General features: G+C 40.1%; 1 protein-coding gene across 10 annotated transcripts in view; it reads right to left on the bottom strand.

The window, feature by feature from the left end:
- The window catches only part of suclg2 (succinate-CoA ligase GDP-forming subunit beta), a 301,122-nt gene that overhangs the window by 107,094 nt on the left and 171,118 nt on the right, over positions 1-22,910 (bottom strand). For all 10 annotated transcript variants that reach the window (XM_048548128.2, XM_048548127.2, XM_048548132.2 and 7 more), the window contains 4 exons: positions 21,753-21,843; positions 21,355-21,507; positions 20,880-20,969; positions 14,689-14,785 (listed from right to left, as the gene is read on the bottom strand). In XM_048548128.2, the coding sequence (XP_048404085.1) occupies positions 14,689-14,785; positions 20,880-20,969; positions 21,355-21,507; positions 21,753-21,843 (431 nt within the window). The remainder of the gene's footprint in view (positions 1-14,688; positions 14,786-20,879; positions 20,970-21,354; positions 21,508-21,752; positions 21,844-22,910) is intronic.

Raw genomic sequence — 22,910 nt, 5'->3', positions numbered from 1 at the left:
CCATTCTCCAAACAGCCTTCTACTACCCCTCTCTATTGCATAGATTAGTACAATATTCTGTTCCCTTTACCTTCATGCTTGTCCGGCATGTCCTTAAGTCTATCAATATTATTCACCCCCACCAAACCTGGAGACGGCAAATGCTACATTACCACTCCCTAGATAAAGGGCATTTCTCCTCAACTCTTGATTGCATTTATTGGTGACCGCCTTATATATTTGGTAGATAGGGAAGAGGAGGTCATAGAAAGAGAGTTAGAGATTCATACAAATAGAAATAAAGGGCAAGTAAGGTTGTCTAGTGCACGGTGGGTGAATTTCAAATGAAGATGTGTACAGCAAAAGAAGAAAACACAAAATCAGAGGCATATATGACAGACTAAATATAGAAGGAATGGGAGCAACAGCCAGAGAAGGGCTGAAATTGAGAGAGGCTGGAAACAGTTATTGATCCAAATTGACAGAAGGACTATCACCTAACAGCAGCAGTTGCAAGGAAAGTAAACCTAATGCCATTAAAAATAATGATTGCAATTGCCCCATTTTGTAGCTCCATTAAACACTGCTTAAATATTTTCAATGGTAATGAATTGAAGAATGGTAGTGACAGATGAGCAAGTGAGTTTGTTACCAAATAGTTAACATTCAATGTTGCACATTTCCTATTTCAAATTCACCACAAAAGTCAAATTCAAATATTGATTACCTAATAAGAACTGCTCATGTGATTTCTGCAGGAAGCCCAATAATAGCAACATGATGTGCAACATAGCAACAATACACCACAATCAGAAAACCAAGTTCTGGGAGGACTGCACAAGATAAATTATATACAAGATGTGCAAAATCATTTTGCTTGCTCTGTAATTCTCCCTCCAGACTACATATGGTAAATTTGACAGCCCTTAAAATAGACACAAGAAGTTCTTTAAATCACATTCTTTCATAAGATTCCCTCTCATTCTTCCAAACCGGGAATTCAGGCCCCCTCTCCTTAATTTCTTCTCACACGACAGTTCCACTATCACAGGTATCATTCTGGTAAGCCAGTGCTGCACTCCTTCTAATGACATGTAGATTCTTCCTTAGCAAGTGGACCACAGTGCTGCAGGGATGGCCTAACAAGTGTTCTATATGATTGAACCAAGACTTTGCTTCTGTGCTTAAATTCCCTTGTACTGAAGGCTAATATACCAGTTGCCTTCTGAACTGTTTGCTGCACTTGAAAGTTAGCTTTCATCTTCAAAAATGTGGTATTATCATAATATACATATGAAACAGGGTATGCAAATCTCTTGACACTGATTCATCATTTTGATGCCTTTAGAAAAATAAACTACAATTTCGGTCCAGATGGCTTTACTTATTCCACATGGTCCTCCCAAAGCTTGTCAACATGTAGTCATTTCAGGCTCATGTTTTTGTCTCTTCAAAACCAGTTGAGTCCACAGTTAGTCTCTGGTCTAACAATCAGATGATGAAGTTAAAATTTGATAGTCTATTTTCACTACTGTTGTAACAAATTTAACTAAGAAATAAGCTTTAACTTTAATTGGTGAGCAGATCCTTCTTGATACTGAATCACCATCTTTAGTGGGGCATTAACCGGAGCAAGGAACTCCACAATGGCACTACTGGCATCCAACCAGCAATACACATTGATGTCACTGTATAAGCTTCTCTGCACACTTCCTATCACTGTTTGCTACATATTCACTAATGCCCTCAACAAATATCTGACATTCAGTACGGCTTGCCACAAAAACATATAAGTGCTGTGGATGCCATTTGGTCAAACAGCAGCTGTAATGCCCAAATAATTCAATTTTGAGGCACAGTTGAGCACTGAAGAATGAACTGTTTCTTAGGAAATGTCAGGAAAAGAAAATCAGAAATGGACATAAAAAATACGCAGTCTGCCTGACACTTCCTTGCTCAGGTACTTTGTGCTTTCGATTTTCTCCAATAAAACTGGAATCAGTACCTCTCTCTCCCTTTTGCCTGCACATTTAGCTACAAAATGCAAACTTACAAAAATGGAATTAATTGGCTCATTTGTGTGACAGCACACAAAGTGGGTGTTGCAAACCCCATAGATGAACAATGATATTCTATCAGGTTCGATTTATCTGTCACTGCAGGCTAAGTGCCTCAAGGACTTATCATGGATCCTTTATTGCACAAACAATAACTTCAAATATCAGGAAGATTTTGCAAGGATAAGTAATGAAGAATCTCTCATGCTTATCTTCATATTGTGGTGTTAGATCCCTGTTTGGAAATGTTTTGCAAACTAGAGGGTCTGTAGAGGTGCACAGAACATTAATGGAGCTAACATACGTGACTACAATCATAACCAATACATTGATTTACAATTACTGCCTGAAGGCACTGACAGACAAAAATTTCGAACTGACTTATTAAAGTGACAGTTAAAAGTAAGTGCATGATACATAAAGATGCCTCTTAAAACGTAAACGTGCCCATGCAAATTTATTGCCAACTTATTCAAACATTCCAGAATTAAAATGAAACATGTAAATTATGTATCTTATGAATTTGGGTAGTAACAGTGGAAAGATCACATAATCAGAAACCTGCAAAGTGTTACCAGCTAAACTTAAGAAGCACAAGCCCATTCAACTGAAAAGATCTCTTTTTGAACATCAGTTAACATAATTACTTGTCCAAGCCTCAACAAGCTGTGAAAGGAATTACTTTAAGTGCAAATGTCTCAGCACAAGTATAGCAAGTTCAGAGTCTTATTAATCCTACTGCTCGTTTAAAATTTTTTTTTCAGTTTTTGTCTTTCCACATTGCTCTCTTCACCTGTTAGGGTCAGCTGTTGAACCTTTCAAATGTGAAACTTGTTTTTAATCCCATCTGATCAGCCAGCTTGTACCCTTTTATTGAAGAAAAAAATTCTCAGAAGGAATCTGTTCAAGATTAGAAAGCAAAATTTTTTCTTTCTTACGATTCTATTTGAACACAGCGCATGTGCACAGATAGTCAGAAAGCCCAGCAGCATATTAATCTCACATGCGCTTCAAATTACTCCGGAATGAATTGTCAAATCCAGCTTCTGTACACAGCCAAGCTAATTATGTTTACTTTTTTTCCTTCTGTGCACTTGTAGGAGTGAAATCATAACAGGTAGTGTTCGGTGATTATCTCAAATGCTCAAACACCAAATTGGATTTTGCAACTGATCAATGCACAGAATAATAGCTCCAAAAATAATCGTGCTATTTCAACATCTTTGAGGAGGGCAGGGCAGAGAAACTATTTTTAAAGAAGGCAGTATAGTTAAGCTTATTTTTAAAATGGTGCTGAACATCACAAAATTCTGATCTACCGTTTCACAACATAGATCATTCAACAGTTTAATCCTTTATTAGTGATCAAAGGGTATAATCATCACCCAAATTTGCATTAAAGAAAATAGGAATTAATGTGTTTCCTGAAACAATTTAATTACGAATATAGAATTTCATGTTAGTAAAATTAAGACAGCAATTGTAAAGATACATTATCCCTGATACACACAAAATACTAGTCCCAATTCAATTCAATATGTAACAAATAATTTGGAGTCCTTTTTCAAAGAAGCAAAAATTAAATAACAGAAATAAATTAGAAGTGCAATTCAGCACTAAATTAGTGCGAACGTTAGCATGTTACAAAAACACAAACGTCATAATTTGGTTAATACATTTGGAAACCATCACAGATCACTTAACATTGCAATCCACACATGCTGATGTTCCATATGTCACTTTTAATAGTGAAATATCACTTCCTCAAATTGGAAATCATCAGTTTATCAATGTAGAACACTGTAGGAGAACTTGTACATTTTAAAAGAGCACAAGAGGCAGAAAGGCAAAAATTAAAAAAAAACAATCTTAAAAATCATTATGTAGAAAGGGCAAAGGAGAAAGCAGTGAAGTCCAAGGAATTGGAGATAAGTGCAAACCAATCAACATAAGTCACTTAAATAATCACTAATTCATTTCCTGAATATTTAATTTGAAATCAACCAAAAATCCATCTGCTAAACAGAATCAAGATTTCAGTCCAGCAAAGGTAGATTAATATAATTAAAATGGAAAATTGAAATTTCAATTTCTCTACTGGAAGTTTGAGTGGAGATACAATTCATTCACCACCTATAATCTAGACATTACTGCCAAGTAATACATCAATAAACACATTAAGAATTGTAATAAGAGCACAAGCTGTGTATAAAGATTGCTGTGTATAGAGATGTGTGGACAATGAGACCATCTCAGATTGCCACACCTCCAGGAAATGTCTCTAACTTGATATTCCAAATCAGCATCTCTAAATTGGGGGCAATGAGACATCATATTCAGTGAAGCCTGGAACTCTCGCAGTTTAGGGAGAAGTACCACAGCCTTCAGAGATCTGCAGTGGTTTGTGACTGTTCACAATGACCTGCTCCAGTTAACATTTATTCTGCCAACTCATTCTTGTCTATCTGAATAAATTCTGATTTTTTTTAAAACATGCAACGTATTGAATTTGACATCAGTAAAATATTACCCATTTTTGTGCTATAGAAACACAGATAGCATTGTCTTTAAGAATAACAAGGTATAGAGCTGGATGAACACAGCAGGTTGAGCAGGAAGGCTGACTTTTTGGGCCTAGACTCTTATTCAGAAATTGTCTTTAACATTGTTTCTGTTACTTTAGCAGCCAGAAATGCAGAGGAACACATTGACTGCGTGTAGGGTCTTACAGATGCATACATAATCCCATTCTCTTGCCTTCTCTTTACTAGGTATCTTAAATGCACTGAGTGACTTAACCTCCAACACCTGCTGTGGCAAAGAGTTCCACAAATTCACCACCTTCTGGATGAAGAAATTACTCTTCTCAGTTATAAAGCCCTTCGGCCCTTCTCTCTGAGGTTGTGCCCCTGGATCTTAGAGTCTCCTACTCGTGGAAACATCATCTCTATGTTCACTCTATTCAGGCCTTAAAGTATTCTGTAAGTTTCAATCAGATCTCCTGTCATCCTTCCAAACTTCTGGGTAATTTGAAGCCAGTGTGAGATTAATATGCTGCTGGGTTTTCTGACTAACTGTTCAAATGTGATGTCTTCAAACAGAATTGTAAAAAAAAAACAACTTAGCTTTCTAACCCTAAACAGATATCTTCTTAAAAACTGTTCTGCCATAACAAGGGGCAAGCCCTCTGGCGGGGATGAGACGGGCAAAAAGAAGTTCTCATTTGAAGGGTTAAAAAACTAATCCTAATAAAAGTGAAGACAACAACATGGAAAGAATAAAAAAAGAAATTAAACTGATAGCTATCAGTAGGAATTATATTACTCTCAATTCTGAGAGGCGGTTTCTGCTAAAGTATCACACATGAAGCTGCCTAGTGACGTTGTAGATTGTTGATTTTGATGTTGGCAATGGTTGCCAAATTGCTGTACCTATTGCTCTGCCATGTGCCAGCCTTTAGGAGCCGCTGCCATTTACCTTTTTCACCAGCTGATGACTGCCAAGTCCAAAGGGGCACTTATGCATCTAACCATCAAGATGCCTACTGGTCATCTGGATCTGAGTCTCACCGTATTGAAAGCCCAGGAGTAAGTGACTGCTTTCCATCTTCTGGCTCTGCCCAATCTACCAAAGCTGACTTGATTTGATTAATGCCAACACACACAGCAATACTGCATTTAGGAGGACAGATGATTTATACTTTTGCTGTGCTTATCAAGACTGTGGAATAAAAAAAAACTAGCTGCCAATCAAAGCTCCTCTGACTCCGCTGCTTTTTCATTAAAATGACTTCCATGTTTGGAATTCTTGACATCTATATCATCGAGAACATTTAGTTAGATAGGAAGATGAATATTAAAGAGGCTAGTTATAGGGTAAATAAACCTTTTAACATGCTATAAGCTCCCTTAATTGGCAAATAGCTGTGCCCAGTCAGAAACTTGCCTTGCAGCTTTGCAAATGCAGAAGAGATTCCGGAACTGTAGGGGAAGCGATGGTCTGTTGGTATTATCGCTGGACCAAGAAACCCAGATAATATTCTGGGGACCTGGGTTCGAATCCTGCCATAGCAGATGGTGGAATTTGAGTTCAATGAAATACCTGGAATTAAGAATCTAATGACGACTGTGAATCCATTGCCGATTGTTGAAAAAACCCATCTGGTTCGCTGACACCCTTTAGGGAAAGAAACTGCCATCCTTACCTGGTCGTCGCCTACACGTGACTCCAGACCAACAGGAATGTGGCTGACTCTCAGCTGCCCTCTGGGAAATTAGGGATAGGTACTAAATGTTGGCCTAGCCAGTGACACCCTTGTCCCGTGAATGAATTTAAAAAAAACTTGTTGTTCCTGACATTGAGGTAATCCTCACTGGACTTCTCACACTATTGGGTCACAAGTCTCACTATAGTCAACTTGGCCGAGATTCCTATAAGATTCCACCTGTCATTTTTCATTTTTATTCATCTCCAAACAGTTATATGCAGCTTTACTTTGACTGTTCTGAAAACAAAACCTCGTGGAGATCACAGTGGGCCAATTCTGATGAAGAGTTATCTAGACTCAAAATGTTAGCTTGCTTTCTCTCCATAAATGCCACCTAATCTGCTGTTATCTCCATGATGTTTTGTTTACAGGGCAGTCAAAGAAAACCTGCATCTGGTTCTGATGAAGAGTCTTCTAGACTTGAACTGTAGGTTGCTTTTTCTCCATGGATGCTGCCTGATCCGCTGTTATCTCCATGATTTTTTGTTTTCAGTTTGTGGATTCAAGCATCTGCGATAATTTGTTCCTACTTTGACTGTTCATTTGAAATGTTAAGTTCCTTGGGTACTTGTTGTTCCTTTTTCACTGTTTGATCTGTGCTCTATGCAGATGCTGAGTTTATATCTTTCTCATTGACTCCCTGAAGTTGAAGAAGTGTTTCTGTTTGCGCCAATGGTTGCTAAGTTTGTCTGGTTGTTCACTGTCTTCATAAAACATTGAAGTTACAACTGCTGTACACAAATCTGCAGTTGTCATTTGAGTTGACTCTGTTGAGTGTGTTGAAGGTTTGTACGCTGGCTCTCCAAAGCTCAGCTCTAGCAAAGGATTGGCAATTCTGTCGAAATGAGATTTGGCTTTCTGCTATTTCACCCTGTTCGTTACTTCATCGCTTTCTGTTAACCTATGCAGTAGGTAAATTTGGGACTGTGTACTTTGAGAACATTTTTAACTTTTGTTACAACAGTGGGGATAGAGGGGCATAGCAGACTACTTGCCATTCCTTCAGTAAGTGTACTTCTCTACTTAAGGATTGGCTTATATACACTTGGAATCTAATAAAGCTAATGTACAATCTACTTCTAATTCATTTGGAGATTTTCATGGCCATCTTAGTCTTTACATTTGATTCGGATAGTGTGGAAATGTCATCCACAATGAATTTCCCAAACAACTATGAAAGAGCTGACTCTTCACTTGTAGACTGAGGGCTATTGTTACTCATCACAATGTCAGGAATGACCTTGGCTGGAAACATGCTTCAGACACACTATAACCTCAATGGTATTTGCTAAAGCCAGACTTCCAGTAATCAGAATAGCAGTCTACAGTAATGAGATTATCAGCTCCTGTGATAGCGAAGAGCTCTATTCTTGACTTTATCTACGGTCTGGGATGTCACATAAGACCAAAGGCTCTCTAAATTGCATGGCTTAGTCCTCGTTATAAGTACTACCTTGTCCTTTTTCAATGACCAGATTTATCTCCTCTCTCGTCTTCTCAAATTTGACACAATTCTTAAATAACAACGTGTGACAATACTGCGGTTTTAAGGAGTGCATGTTGTCCCTGGTTTTTTTGTTAAAGAAAAGTTTTAAGACAGATCTGCACCAGCTGTCTATTTGAATCCAATAAAGTGGACAGAATGGGAGGATTGGGGATTTTTTTTTGAAAAGTTGGAGAAGTAGAAGCAGCCTGAGTGGGTGGGGTCAGACTCCCACAGAACAAGGATTTTTAGTGATAGTAGGAACTGCAGATGCTGGACAATCTGAGATAACAAAGTGTAGAGCTGAAGGAGGGTCTCGGCCTGAAACGTCAGCTTTCCTGCTCCTCTGACGCTGCTTGGCCTGCTCTGTTCATCCAGCTCTACACCTTGTTATCAAAGACTTTTAGTTGTAGTTTTTCCAGTAACAGTTGTTAGGGGGTAGAAGCTGCAGTACATTTCTCCTTGCTATTACCTCCCTCTCAGACCTTTCTCTTGATGTCTTTTTCCTCCCAGATTGCCTTTAAGGCAATCTATTTTTCCGAATTTACCTCTGGCAAGGGTGTGTTCAAGTTATGTTACTATTTTGGAACAGTTACTGTTTAGTATTTAAATAATCTGTTATTCTGCTCAGTTTACCAATAGGGTTAAGTTATCCAAATTTCTTCCTTCTTTTGTTGTATTTTAACCAAAGTGTGTGAATAAAGTGCGTTTTGCATCAAATCTGGCAATTTGACCAGTTGAATTGTACTTGGAACACAATGCTTGGCACTTGCCCTTAAAATAAGAAAATGTTAGGGTCTAAGCGATCTTCTTAATATGTTTTGAGGCGGTTTGGTCTGGTCCAGAACACAGGTGTAGATGTGATTCAGAATCTCTCCTCTCAACGCCTCTATCTCTAACCTCTTTCTTCTTCAAAAGGAGTATTGTTATTGATGGCATGTCAGCGATATTCTCTTAGATAATGTGAGGCTAGATGAACACAGCAGGCCCAGCAGCATCTCAGGAGCACAAAAGCTGACGTTTCGGGCCTAGACTCTTTGCTCACTTGTCACTGAAGAGTTGTAAGAGTTCGAGTGTCAGTGACAAAGTGAGTCTTGAGGTCTTTTGGGCAAATGTGTCATATCTCTCGATGCCGAGGAATTTCGTGAAGCGGTTATTCATTTCCGACCACTTGCCTTGTGCGCCCATCACGAAGCCAAAGTAGCTGGGCACCACGCCTCCCGTCAATTCCGTGATCTCGGTATTCAGGTGTTTATACTTTTCCACTTTCTCACGCCATGCTGTTTCCAGTGCTTTACTGTCATTTTCGTACCGCACTGTGACATCTACGACCGCGATCTTCTGGTCTTTTTTAAATATGAGATCGGGTTTCCATAGGGAGCCGTGTTTGTCGAATAGTCTGGGCTCCACGTACGATGTCCAGCCGTACTTACTGACGTGTTTCTGCAACTGATCAGCGATCTTGTTATGGCGTTTGATCCGAGCGTTTTTAACGAATGGGCAGCATCCTGAGATGTGCGGTATGGTCTCGTTTGCCATCTCACACCTACGGCATAATTTGTTTCTGTTCTACACCTACCACCTCATACCGCAGATGGAATGCTATATGCTAGCAACAGGAACGGTGGTCTAGGCGTCCCAAAACTCGAAGTGCAAATACCATCCGCGATTATCCGCAAACGCGAAGCACTAGACATGTCCAGTGATGTGGTCATTCGGGCCTCCTTTCAATATAAAGGGGAGAGCAACACAGAGACCGTTGCGGGACTGCATGAACTCAAGGTCCTAAAGGAAATTGAACATTTCCAACCCAACAGCCGTGGCAACGGTGAGGGGGAAATAGACCTGATGACTGACATCCAGGACATGATGCCGGCACTCCAGAAGGCAAATGCGGGGCGACCGAAACCACCCAATAGGTATGCAGGCTGGAGGGAGTGGGAATTCGAAAAATGGCAAAAGCTGGAATGTCATGGAACAGGCATCCAGTACTTTAGAGATGACAAGTTCTCTAACTCTTGGACCAAGGCCGGAGTACAACAAAAGTCCTCTAGATTCATTAACAGCGTGCTCTTCCGGTGTAATCTATACCCGACGAGAACCACATTATCTAGAGGTAGGCCGAACAGAAACAAACTATGCCGTAGATGTGAGATGGCAAACGAGACCATACCGCACATCTCAGGATGCTGCCCATTCGTTAAAAACGCTCGGATCAAACGCCGTAACAAGATCGCTGACCAGTTACAGAAACACGTCAGTAAGTACGGCTGGACATCGTACGTGGAGCCCAGACTATTCGACAAACACGGCTCCCTATGGAAACTTCTCTCTGATGAAGGGTCTAGGCCCGAAACGTCAGCTTTTGTGCTCCTGAGATGCTGCTGGGCCTGCTGTGTTCATCCAGCTTCACATTTTATTATCTTGGATTCTCCAGCATCTGCAGTTCCCATTATCAGCGATATTCTCTTGTTTGTTTGTTATGTCCAGACGTTGTGCCCATAACCCGAGCAACAGTTTTCACAGATACTTTGAAGCAGCTCGAGGAAAATGTTTTGAAGTGGCGGTAGAGTTCAACTGTCACTTTGTCTCTTCCACGTAGATAACGATCAAAGTTTCAGAAGCATACAACAGCTGGTAGGCATTCTTTCTCAGTCATTCAAAATATAGTGCAATTTGTGATAATGCCCTGAATATAAAAGGAATTAACTGTCCTTGCTGTATTATGGTTGTTCCAAGCCTTCCCTCTTTGGGATCACATCGAAGGGCAACGTTACCATTTATCTAATTATATTTCAGCACTGGCACTGCCGTCATTAGATGTGTGATTTTAGTGAGGATTTTCTCTTGATCCACACAAATGCCACCCCACATTCTTGGCACTTAGCTGACGTAATGATTCACGGTCCAATGACAGAATAGGACCGAGATTTTCTTAAATAGTTCAAAAATCTGTCAAATCATTGCACTGCTTTTAGATGCGCTGGTCATTGCTTCTCGTTGGATCTGGAAGATTTCACACCGTCACAGTATTGTTACTTTCATCATAAGTAGTACTGTTTTGGATGACAGGTCAGCAACGTGCAACTGACTGGTGTATATCTGACACTGTACGTTGACTTGATGCTCTCCTTCTGCAGTCACAATTCCAATAGTGACAAACTATTCCTCACCTATCAACTGATTGAACTAATGCGTAGTAATGATGTAGAGTGATTAGCCAGAATCTTTGGCTGATATCTATACAGTGTCTACCAAATCAACTTATTGAGCTTCTTTCTATTCGGATAATTGTGTGCCAATTTCTTATTTTCATGCAGTTAAAATACTGATCTGCCATGCTGGACATGATTTCTATCTCTTGTGAGATAACCTCCACAGTATTTGCATTCTGCTCTGAGTAATTGCTCTGCCCTTTTAGCCTTTAATATCAATCAGCAAAATGCAAGACCTGGTCTGTCCTGAAGTGAACACGCTCTAGCTATTAATTTGCAACTTTCCTGCTTCTGCATATGTTGACTGTTTTCCTGAAAGTAAGTTTCTCTTCTCTCAGTAGACGTGCTTGCAATGCAAAATCGTTTGTCTCGTCCAGTCCTGTCTTTAAGTTGATCATCTTTTGGTTGTTAAAAGGCACAGGGCTCTACGAGCTATGTTAATGCTGTCATATATTAATCAATGGACTCTTTTTTTCACCTTGAGCTTTAAAACCAAACACATACAATTCATAAATTACATTTAGTTGGTGTTTAAAGATTGTCTTTCAGGCTTTTAAGATTTCTGCATTCTGTTTCTTTCTGTTCTTTGGAAAGGCTTGGGGTGGCAGGAGTATGCTTTGAAACAGTCTCACTATGACACTGATAAGAGTGTTGCTACTTCTAACTGCTGACTTAAGAACATCTGTCACAATTTCACAATGTCATCATTGCATGTGGAAAAACTGACCATTCTGATGCATATCACCTTTCATTTTGAACAGCATTGAGAAAGAAATAGTTGCAGCCACTGTCTTACCTAGTGTAGCAGCTGTGGCCTGTTTTTTTGATCCTTTTCTCTGACTTCTAGTGGCAGCTTCTACAATTCTGAACATTGAGACTGTTATGTTTCTATATACTTTTTCCACGCTCAACTTCAGCTCCATTCCAAAACCAGGCGATGAGCTCAATCCAATGTCATGTTGCCTATTTTGTGCCCTTCACTGAACTGGCTGCAAGATGCCAATCATAATCAGTGCTTCATGGCAGAGATCACATGACTATGGCAAACCAGGAAGCGCGTTAATGCAGTACTGCCTTTCTGTCCCAAAAGCCGTGACTTTAAGTAGCCAAAGATGATTTAATTATACACACAATAGGGATTTACTCGAACAGCTCAGAACTAAGGTGCATTTTAAGACAGGAGATAGTCAGTTGGAAGTAAAATCAAGAAACAGGTAAAGGAACTGATTCTAAAGTAAGATACATATGTAGCAAAAACAGAATATTTGTGCCGTGTGAAAGAACTGTACCAGCCATATGCAAGGAAAACTTCCAATTCACTTACACCTGAGATTCTGAAATCATTAAGTCCATACTTTTGTGGAATTTTTTTTAAAAAACAGTTGAATGATGCCTATGCCCTTTCATTATGCTCAAAAGTGTTGGTTAAAACATACACCGAGAAATACTTCTGTCATCGAAGAAGACAAAATTGTTAAAAACCATTAACAATTATTCACTCTCCCAGCCTGTTCGTTAGCAACTCTTTTGTCTGTCCGACTGTCTTTCTCTCTCTTTGGGCTCTTTCCTGTCGTTTACTCCCTAACCCACACACCTCCCTATTTTCTGCACATAAACTGACATTTTCCCAGCCACCGCCAGGTCCAAGGAAGGGTCACCAGACCCGAAACGTTAACTCTATTTGCTCCTTCACAGAAGCTGCCAGACTTGCTGAGCTTTTCCAGCAACTTTGTTTTTGTTCCTGATTCACAGCATCTGCAGTTCTTTTGGTTTTTATTTAAGACAAAATTGTCATTCAGCACTTTTTTCAAAACATTTACTTTTACAAAGCTCAAGTTCAATTTCTTTTGGGAAAGCATGAACCACCACACAGAGCCCTTACTTACACTGTTGGGAAGAAAATAGAAAGATTGAATGGTCAATACTTTTAACATTGAACAACAAATCCACTAGGGAATCAGAACCTTTTAAGTACCATGACTATCACATGCTGTAGCGAAGATGAAGCATAAAACAGGAATTATATTATGGATGATTTATTTTGGAAGTATATTTTTTTAAACATAAGGTTAAGAACCAGAGTTTAGAGAATAAAACCCTTCATATTCTGGGGCCCATTTTCTAAAGGAGGCCCAATTGGCCCTGCTGGAGAACATGCAGCAGAAAGCAACATGCAGATCCCAACAGGGAAACTAAGATCCCAGTATAAGAGATGGTGCTCATTTTCTAACAATAATTCAAACAAAAGGTTACAGTTTTTATTTCATTTTACCATAACTACAACACAATGTTACCATACGTTAATATATTACATAAATTATCTACCCAACGTGTTAAATACATCAAAAGCAAATTATTTTATTTACCTGCCATGTTGGAATAGTTACTAGTGTTAATACCACTGTCGTATATTCACCTAGATAATACTCCACATGTACGGTCGACAATCAAAAATGGTACCCATGAGATCTAAGCCACACAGTGTCTGATCAGTATCAGGAAGTGGGGACTAAAACAGCCATATCCCTGCTGTTGCTGCTGACCCGTAAAACCTCTTGTCCCAAGGTCTACAGAAACAACTGGCAATTACTTAATGCTATTTAGCTTTCTCACTAGACTTGACGCAAAACAGCTCTCAGTTTAAATAACTGAACTGGGTGACTTCAAATTAATAAAAGCTTTCACTTAAGTGGCGGTATAGGAGACAGTAAAGAAATGTCCTCCCTATGGGGCAAGTGACAAACAGCAAACGAGGCAAGAGAGAAAGGCAGAGACAGTTATTGAGGTAGGAAGTACAGAAAACCTGTCAGGGTAGAGAGATGAATTACAAAGGAAGGAAGACCCTAGTAAAGCATTAATAGATGAAGAAAAAGATGGATTTGCTAGTGAGCAAGTGGTGGTGGAGGAGGGGTAGTTTGGGGGCTGCGGTGTAATTGATAGAAAATGCTGGATGAAAAACACAGATCATTTCTGCTTTAGATTACACAAGGGAAAGGGGAAAAACAGATCAATAATTCTTTAAATTTTACCAAATTATCAAAAGTTTTATTTACTCTTGTAGATATCAGAATGGTTTACTGCAGTTGATGATTTTCATTTTGAAGAAACAAAGAACAGTATTGGATAAGTATTTTGAAATCATTAGCCTTCATGGGACTTATTCAGAAAGTCACTGCATCCAAACCAGCTTATATAGTTCCCAGTGGTTATCTCTCCTTTCACTTTACCGACAGAAGTTATCAGAGATCATGGAAACTGCAGATGCTGGAGAATCCAAGATAACAAAGTGTGAAGCTGGATGAACACAGTAGGCCAAGCAGCATCTCAGGAGCACAAAAGTTGATGTTTCCAGCCTCGACCCTTCATCAGAGAGCAGAAGACCTGCTTTGTTTTTTTAAAAAATCAAAACCAAGACCGGCAAATCAGGTTTATCCACTGCGATCATTAGAGATTTCAGCATCTTTGACTGTAGGTAGAGTGGTCTTATCTTATAACTACAAAGTCAGAAAAGAATGAACACTTGTTTAAATACTCAGGGTATTTTGTGCACAGCCAATGAAAGCTTCATAATTCAATGCTGAAATTACATTGGCACTAACAAACCATTGTTTGCAACGTATGTGTTTGCTAATGTCTTCTTTCAGAATGTACACAAAAGCAAAAAGCATGCCTTTCTTTCTACCTCACCTTGTCCATCTGGTGTTTCACCAAAGGGATTCACTTCTACCTGGATGGCATCAACTTTCAAAAATAGATGATACAATTTCTTAATCTCTTCTGCAGCCTGTTTAATGAAAAAAAATCACTTAATTAACACTGTGCAAAGGTGAACAGAGGTCACTATTCTGACATCCTGTAGAAAATTACACAAAACCACATGGAATCAAAGCTAGTTATACTTGAAATATAATAACACTTTTATTTTAAATCAAGTTAAGTAGTTCAAATTCAGAGATAAATATGGATAAAATAATGAAGAGGATCATTTCCAGTTACCCCTCATTCATTTCCAATAAAACAACACAAGGTAATTAATAAAACAGAGCAATTGTGGTCCCCTAACTCTTAGGGAAAACTGTTTTCTTGTTATTTGGAACTAGACACAAGCAGCTAAAAGCATGGTTGCTATATGGGGAACTACACAACAATAAATTTTACATGATTTGTTGAGGTACATGCCCAGTCATAAAAATCTTTCATACAAACAGAATTTGCTGGAATGTATGATAGGTGGACATGGAGTCCAGGGGAAGAGAAAGGCAATTAGGCAGTTACGGATGGATAAATTGTAAGCCACGAAGATGTAGGTGAAAATGAACTGGCTGTGCTGAAAGCAGTCATGTCATGATGATAGCATAAGGTAGCGGTGGAGGTTAGACTGTCCTTAGTTTTAGAGTAAAAGTTCGGCACAACATCGTGGGCCGAAGGGCCTGTACTGTTCTATATTCTATGATCATGTGTTATGATATATGCCTTTAAGAAGGATTTGTTTTATCTCATGTTTCTTTTGATAGCAAGTGTTGTGAACGTGGAGCCAAGCTGGCTTTTCTGGGCCAGGCTAGCTTTGGATTTTGTTTAGCTGGAATAATAGAAACAGTATAAAGGGGCAGCGTCAAACTCCCACAAAACCAGGATTTTAGTTTAGTTTTCAGTAGCTGTTGGAGTTTGAAAGCTGCTATGTATCTCTCACAGCTATGGCAAAATGCTCGAGTTTGCTCTGTCTCTGAGTTTACTCTTGATGTTCTTTCCTCCTGAACTGGAGACTTCCATGTGAGAAAATCTATTTTTCTGAATTTGCCTTTGCCAAGCGCATGTTTATGTCTTGTTATTATTTTGTGACAATTGCTGTTTAATAATTTTTTTTCTGTTACATTTTCCAACAGAGTTAGGTTATTTCAATTCTTCTTTGTTTGTATTTTAACTATAGTGTAAGAATAAAGTGTGTTTTATTCCAAGCCTGGTATATTGACAAATCAAACTTCATCAGATCACAAGGCCTTACATTTGTTTTTAAAATAAGAACAGATGTGGTCAGATTCTAAAACTATTGAACTCAATAATGAGTCCTGAAGGCTGGAAATAGAGATGCTGCTCTTCCAGCTTGGTCTGAGCTTCGCTGGAGCACTGCAGCAAACCTGAGACAGAAATGATGGCCAGAGAGTATGGCAGTGTGTCGAAGTGGCAGACAACCAGGGTCATTCTCATGGGCAGACATAGGTATTCTGCAAAGTGACTGTCCAGTTTGCGTTTCCTCTCCTAGTGTAGAGGAACTCACAACTGCGATAAAAATCAGCTTGAAGATGTGCTGGTAGTTCTTCCATCTGTCAACAGCATGGGTAAATATAAATTTATTTATTATTTATCCATTAAAAACATTTTTGTTGGACTGAAAAGCAGTAATCTGCTGTTGAATATTAGCAAATTTTGGCCTCTTGGATTTAGACTTCTGATCTCAGACCAAGAACAGAGTTAAGAAAACACCTCCAAAGCTACAGCAACTCTGAACATTTGTTATCATTACAAGGCCCTGGGAATATGATAGTGCTTTCTACCCGACAAAACCTAAAAGGTGCAGACAATGGTCAATTCTCAAGAGCTCAAATCCAGATTAGAATCAATCAGAAGTGGGCATTTACTATCGTCAGCTGCCAGAAATTCGGATTTTCCAACAGGAAATCCAGTGAATTTGAGGAGACACTGCATTTTAATCTTTTATTCCATACCTTTGGTCCAGTTCTTTTTGTAAAAAAAAATCTCCACATGACTCACCTTGTTTGTACTGTATGGTAATGGCTGGTATGCAGGATTAATGGGATAGAGATTTGATTCCAGAACATACATAACATGCTAATCAGTAGTTGTGACTTGCCCTGAGAATAAGGTCGTTTATTACACATTTTTTTTTAAGAGAATTTGTTACAATAGCCTAGTGGACGTTATTTTTTATTCCGGTGAGTATTTAAGAATGGTATTAGCCATTTTAATAACAGAATCAACCCGCTTACACAGTGCGATGAATACAGCAGTGGGGTTTGGCTTTCAGTGTATTCTTCTGTCATGGCCATAACACTTGTAAAAGTCTAAGATTGAGCCCATCTGTCTGAAACCTTGGTGTCACATATAATCACAAAATCAGTTTCCAACTTCATGCATATACTGTCACCACAACCACTATCCATGTAACATTATCCTGACTTCACCCTGTTAATGCTCATCTGCTGCTGAAACTCTCATCTGTGCCTAATTACCTCCGACTTGGCTACTCAATGCAATCCTGGCCTTTCACAAATTCTACCCTCCATAACCTGAGGTTGTAAAAATTTCAGCTTCATGCCAAAACTTGTAGCAGGTCCCATTCACCAATTACCTTGTACTTGCTGACTTATAATGGTTCCTGGTTAAGCAAGGTCAGTCACTGTACCTTACAGTTGCCCCATGTCTGAAGCCCTCAATATTCCTCCCTATACCTCACCTCATTTTCCTCCACTCAGATGTTCCACAAAACCTACCTCTTTAGCCAAACCTTTGGTCATCTGACCTAATATTGCCTCACATGGTTCAATGTCATACTTTGTTTTATAATGTTCTTGTGAAGCACCTTGAAACATTTCATTACATTAAATGTGCTATTATTTAAGTTGTTATTGTTGAAAGATGTTTAAAAATGTGTCTGCTACTATTTGTGCATTTATGAAATTGCATGCAAATTGACCAGCCTTCAGTACAATCAGCAACATGTTACAATTTCAACCTTTAAGGCATGGTCAAATTTGCAAAAGAGGACTGATCTAGTGATTTAAATCTTGGGACTAGTGTAAAAGATAGTGAAGGCATTTGTGTTTTCACAAGTACCCCATTTTTAACTTCTCCCAGTCCTTTTCACTGGTTCAGTTAATTCAGTGGAATCTGATTACAAATTAGCAGAATTAAGTCCTTTACTTCCAGAAGCATTATTTCCACTTCTGCTCTGCTAAAGTAATTTGAGCAAACTCAAGTTATTAAACATTGAGCAGTTTAAGCATTACAAAAGTACTAAACATGTGGCAATTAAAAAAACCATGAAGCTACATATTATTTAGAAGAGGATGTAAATGTATGATTTTGTCATAAATATACCTAAAAAGATTGGAGCAGTGTGGAGTTGTTGGTTGGTTGGTTTTCCAAGCTGATTGGTTTTCATGCAAATGTTTTATCTCCCTTCTAGGCGACATTGTCAGTGCTGTGTAGCCTCTGTTGAAGCACTGCTTTTCTGTCCCACCCTGAATTTATTCAGTCTGGTCTGTCATGGTGGGCAGTCTTGTTTCTGATTGTGTCCCATATTGTTATGCAGATGAGGTCTATTTCAACATGTTTGTTCATTACATCGGTGGTTGAAAACCCCACCCGCAGGAATTCTCATGCTTGTCTTGGTACCATAACTCTGTGCTAGTCAAATTGATGTCCTTCTATGTCACAGTGCATTGAAATGAGGAACAAAAACAAAGTTGCCAGAAAAGCTCAGATAATAAAATGTGAGGCTGGATGAACACAGCAGGCCCAGCAGCATCTCAGCAACACAAAAGCTGACGTTTCGGGCCTAGACCCTTCATCAGAGAGGGGGATGGGGTGAGGGTTCTGGAATAAATAGGGAGAGAGGGGGAGGCGGACCGAAGGTGGAGAGAAAAGATGATAGGTGGAGAGGAGAGTATAGGTGGGGAGGTAGGGAGGGGATAGGTCAGTCCAGGGAAGATGGACAGGTCAAGGAGGTGGGATGAGGTTGGTAGGTAGGAGATGGAGGTGCGGCTTGGGGTGGGAGGAAGGGATGGGTGAGAGGAAGAACAGGTTAGGGAGGCAGAGACAGGTTGGACTGGTTTTGGGATGCAGTGGGTGGAGGGGAAGAACTGGGCTGGTTGTGTGGTGCAGTGGGGGAAGGGGACGAACTGGGCTGGTTTTGGGATGCGGTGGGGGAAGGGGAGGTTTTGCAGCTGGTGAAGTCCACATTGATACCATTGGGCTGCAGGGTTCCCAAGCCGAATATGAGTTGCTGTTCCTGCAGCCTTTGGGTGGCATCATTGTGGCACTGCAGGAGGCCCATGATGGACATGTCATCGAAAGAATGGGAGGGGAGTGGAAATGGTCTGCGACTGGGAGGTGCAGTTGTTTATTGCGAACCGAGCGGAGGTGTTCTGCAAAGCGGTCCCCAAGCCTCCGCTTGGTTTCCCCAATGTAGAGGAAGTCACACCGGGTACAGTGGATGCAGTATACCACATTGGCAGATGTGCAGGTGAACCTCTGCTTAATGTGGAAAGTCATCTTGGGGCCTGGGATAGGGGTGAGGGAGGAGGTGTGGGGGCAAGTGTAGCATTTCCTGCGGTTGCAGGGGAAGGTGCCGGGCGTGGTGGGGTTGGAGGGCAGTGTGGAGCGAACAAGGGAGTCACGGAGAGACTGGTCTCTCCGGAAAGCAGACAGGGGTGGGGATGGGAAAATGTCTTGGGTGGTGGGGTCGGATTGTAGATGGCGGAAGTGTCGGAGGATGATGCGTTGTATCCGGAGGTTGGTGGGGTGGTGTGTGAGAACGAGGGGGATCCTCTTTGGGCGGATGTGGCGGGGGCGGGGTGTGAGGGATGTGTTGCGGGAAATGAGGGAGACATGGTCAAGGGCGTTCTCGACCACTGTGGGGGGAAAGTTGCGGTCCTTGAAGAACTTGGACATCTGGGATGTGCGGGAGTGGAATGCCTCCTCGTGGGAGCAGATACGGCGGAGGCGGAGGAATTGGGAGTAGGGGATGGAATTTTTGCAGGAGGGTGGGTGGGAGGAGGTGTGTTCTAGGTAGCTGTGGGAGTCGGTGGGCTTGAAATGGGCATCAGTTACAAGCTGGTTGCCTGACATGGAGACTGAGATATCCAGGAAGGTGAGGGATGTGCTGGAGATGGCCCAGGTGTCAGAAAAGCTCCACTGGTCCGGCAGCAGAGAAAACATAGTTAACGTTTCGGGTCCAGTGACCCTTCCTCAGAACTCAGATTCCTGCATTGAAATGCCGGAGAGTTGGTCATGCCGTTTTGCTGCGAGTTGGTGTCTGTGTATCCTAGTGGCAAGTTTCCTGCCCGTCTGTCCTATGTAGTGTTTCTTGCAGTTGCTGCATGGTATTCTCAATATCACATATGTCCTGCTAATTGTGGGCATGGGGTCTTTCGTCTTTGAGAGTAACTGGAAAAGTGTGGCTGTTGGTTTCAGTGCTATCCCTTTTCCAAGAGATCGTAGGAGACTTGTCGCCAGCTCTGACGTATTTCTAACATAGGGTAGGGTGGCCAGAAGTTGAGGCATACAGAGTCTTCTCTGTGTTGTCTGTTTGCCAGGCAGCCCTAGCACGAGTGAGACAAAGACAAGCACGAGAATTCCTGGAGGCCCCGTCTTCAACCATGGGAAACAAGACTGTCCACCATGACAGACCTGACTATATAAATTCAGGGCGGGACAGAACAACAGCGCTTCAATTTAGGCTACACAGCACCGACGATGTCACCTAGAAGGGAGACAAAATGTTTGCATGAAAACCAATCAGCTTGGCGAACCAATCAACAATTCCAACCACAACCTGAGCTACAGATCTTAGTTAAAACATTAAATTAAAGCAGTATTGTGGAGCAAAATAAGTTATTTGGTAAATTTCAAAAGATGTCGTTTTTAAAAATGTAACAAAACATTTTACAAGAAGTTAACATTAGACGCAGGTCCAATTACTTTTAGGTAGTTTCAGCAGGTGCCTGCCTCGCCATGGTATCTTTCTCCTTTCCCTTCAGAACAGATTGATTTCCAATCACAGCAGCCTGTACAAAAACATAATAACCATTTTCTACTCAATTAAAGAGGCCCACATATAAACAATTGTTGCTCATTACCTGTTGCCGCAGTAGACCTTTAAATCCCATACTGGCCGCCATTCGAAGTGCCTGATCTTCTCTAACCCCTTCAAAGATATCAATAACCTCCTGAGAGATAAAACCAACAGAATAAGTTGAAAAAGAAATTGTTAAACATTTCAAGAATCTGAAAATGAAGAACAGATATCTCATACACTGATACATGGGAAGCTACTGGTCAATGTATATGTTATTCATGTGTGTTTAAGGCCAATTGTAACAATTTCTATAAACATTTTAAATATTAGGCCTGCTTTCGTAAGCCATGCTGACAAGACAAATTAGCATAATTTTAAAATTTGATTTCTATATAATAAGCACAATATAAATCTGCTCCATTAAATGTTTTTAAAAAATCCTTTGTGAAATTCTACTATGATTGACCACAGTTTAATTTCTTGCATTGAACAGCATATAGTATAGATTCTAGTATCAGTTTCATTTCACAGCATACCTTAAATATCAGCTCAGGTTTGGTGGCTGCGACTTCCTCGATGTCCATTCCTCCCTGTGGGCTGCCAACTATAACTGGTCCATTGAAGGCTCTATCCATTAGAATAGCTAGATATGTTTCTCTGGAAATATCCAAGGCCTCTGCCACCATTACCTTCATGGTAACATCAATTAGAGACTTTGTTATCCAAATAGCTTTGCAATTTGGCTATCAATCTTAATGATTTTTTTTGATTCTGATATCTTGTAGTCATTAATTAACACCCCGTCAAGCAATTTGTTGTGTAACTAGCAGTACGTTCGAACCCACGATTGCATTCCTCAAATACATTTAACTTGCTGCAGACAAATAATGATATTACAACATAAATCTATTCTCACTTTGTCCATACCCCTTACCTTGTTAACTTTGACACCATCTTTTGTTGTCTGATTTGTAATGAGATTGTATCCAAGCATTTGTTTTGCCAGCTTCTCCACTTCATCAGGGCTGCAAAAACGCATGAAAAAATATAAAATATTTTCTTTACTTTAGCTTCATTGCATTTTGACAATTTGTCTGAAAACTGGATCTTCAGACTTAACCTAACAACATAATGCTAACACTAAAAGCAGAGACTTGACAAGTCTCTGAATGAACAAGCTGAGAAACGATACAGGAACACCCTTGTCCACCGCCACAAGCAGCTCAAATTTTCAATTCCTGATAAAATATGTCATGTTCCACTCAATGTTGTAATATTGTAGCACAGACAATTACCACTAGAAGCCACAAGTGAGCTATGCAAGTGTGAGCTCACTCTACAGGCAATAGCTTGGCACTGCAACAGCTAATTTAGTGCAGAGCCCGCAATTCCCAAAAGACTATTTTCAGCTGATCTTGAACCCTGATCTTAAGCCAAAAGAAAGCAGCCTGAATTGATTGCACTCCTTTATAGTTTTTATACATTTTGGATGATCTGAACTGCTAAGGTACAGCATCTGAGAGACATGCATAAAAAGAAACAAATACGTTTGAGTTGGAAAATTGATGTTTTTCAATGCTGAGCTACATCATGAGACAGTGAGAAGTTTCAACAATGTATAATGCGTGCTGGTTTGAAATCTGACGTAGAGACGCACACTGATATTGAAGGAAAGGACTTGCATTCATAACCTATTTTTCATGATCATGGGATGTGCCACAACACGTTAAGTTATTTTTGAAGTTAATAGATATGAACTTACACCCATTAAGGAAACATGGCTACAAGAAGATTAAAGCTGGGAACTAAATGTTCAGAAGCATTTTATTTTTTGAAAGGATAGACAGAAGGGAATAAGTGGCAGTGTCATTTTGTAATATGGAATAAAATAAGTACAACAGCAAGCGATTATCTTGAATTGGAAACAGAATCCATGTGGGTTGAGGTAGGAAATAACAAGGGGAAGAACACACTGGTGGGATTGTCTGTAAGCTCCCTAACGGTGTCTGTTATGTAGCACAGAAGATAACAACGGCACATGAAAAGGACAGTACATTAATCATGGGTGACTTCAAACTTCATGTAGATTGGG

Source organism: Stegostoma tigrinum, chromosome 11 (genome assembly GCF_030684315.1).
Source record: "Stegostoma tigrinum isolate sSteTig4 chromosome 11, sSteTig4.hap1, whole genome shotgun sequence".
In the NCBI taxonomy this organism is placed as follows: Eukaryota; Metazoa; Chordata; class Chondrichthyes; order Orectolobiformes; family Stegostomatidae; genus Stegostoma; species Stegostoma tigrinum.
This window is presented reverse-complemented; position numbering and strand designations above follow the sequence as displayed.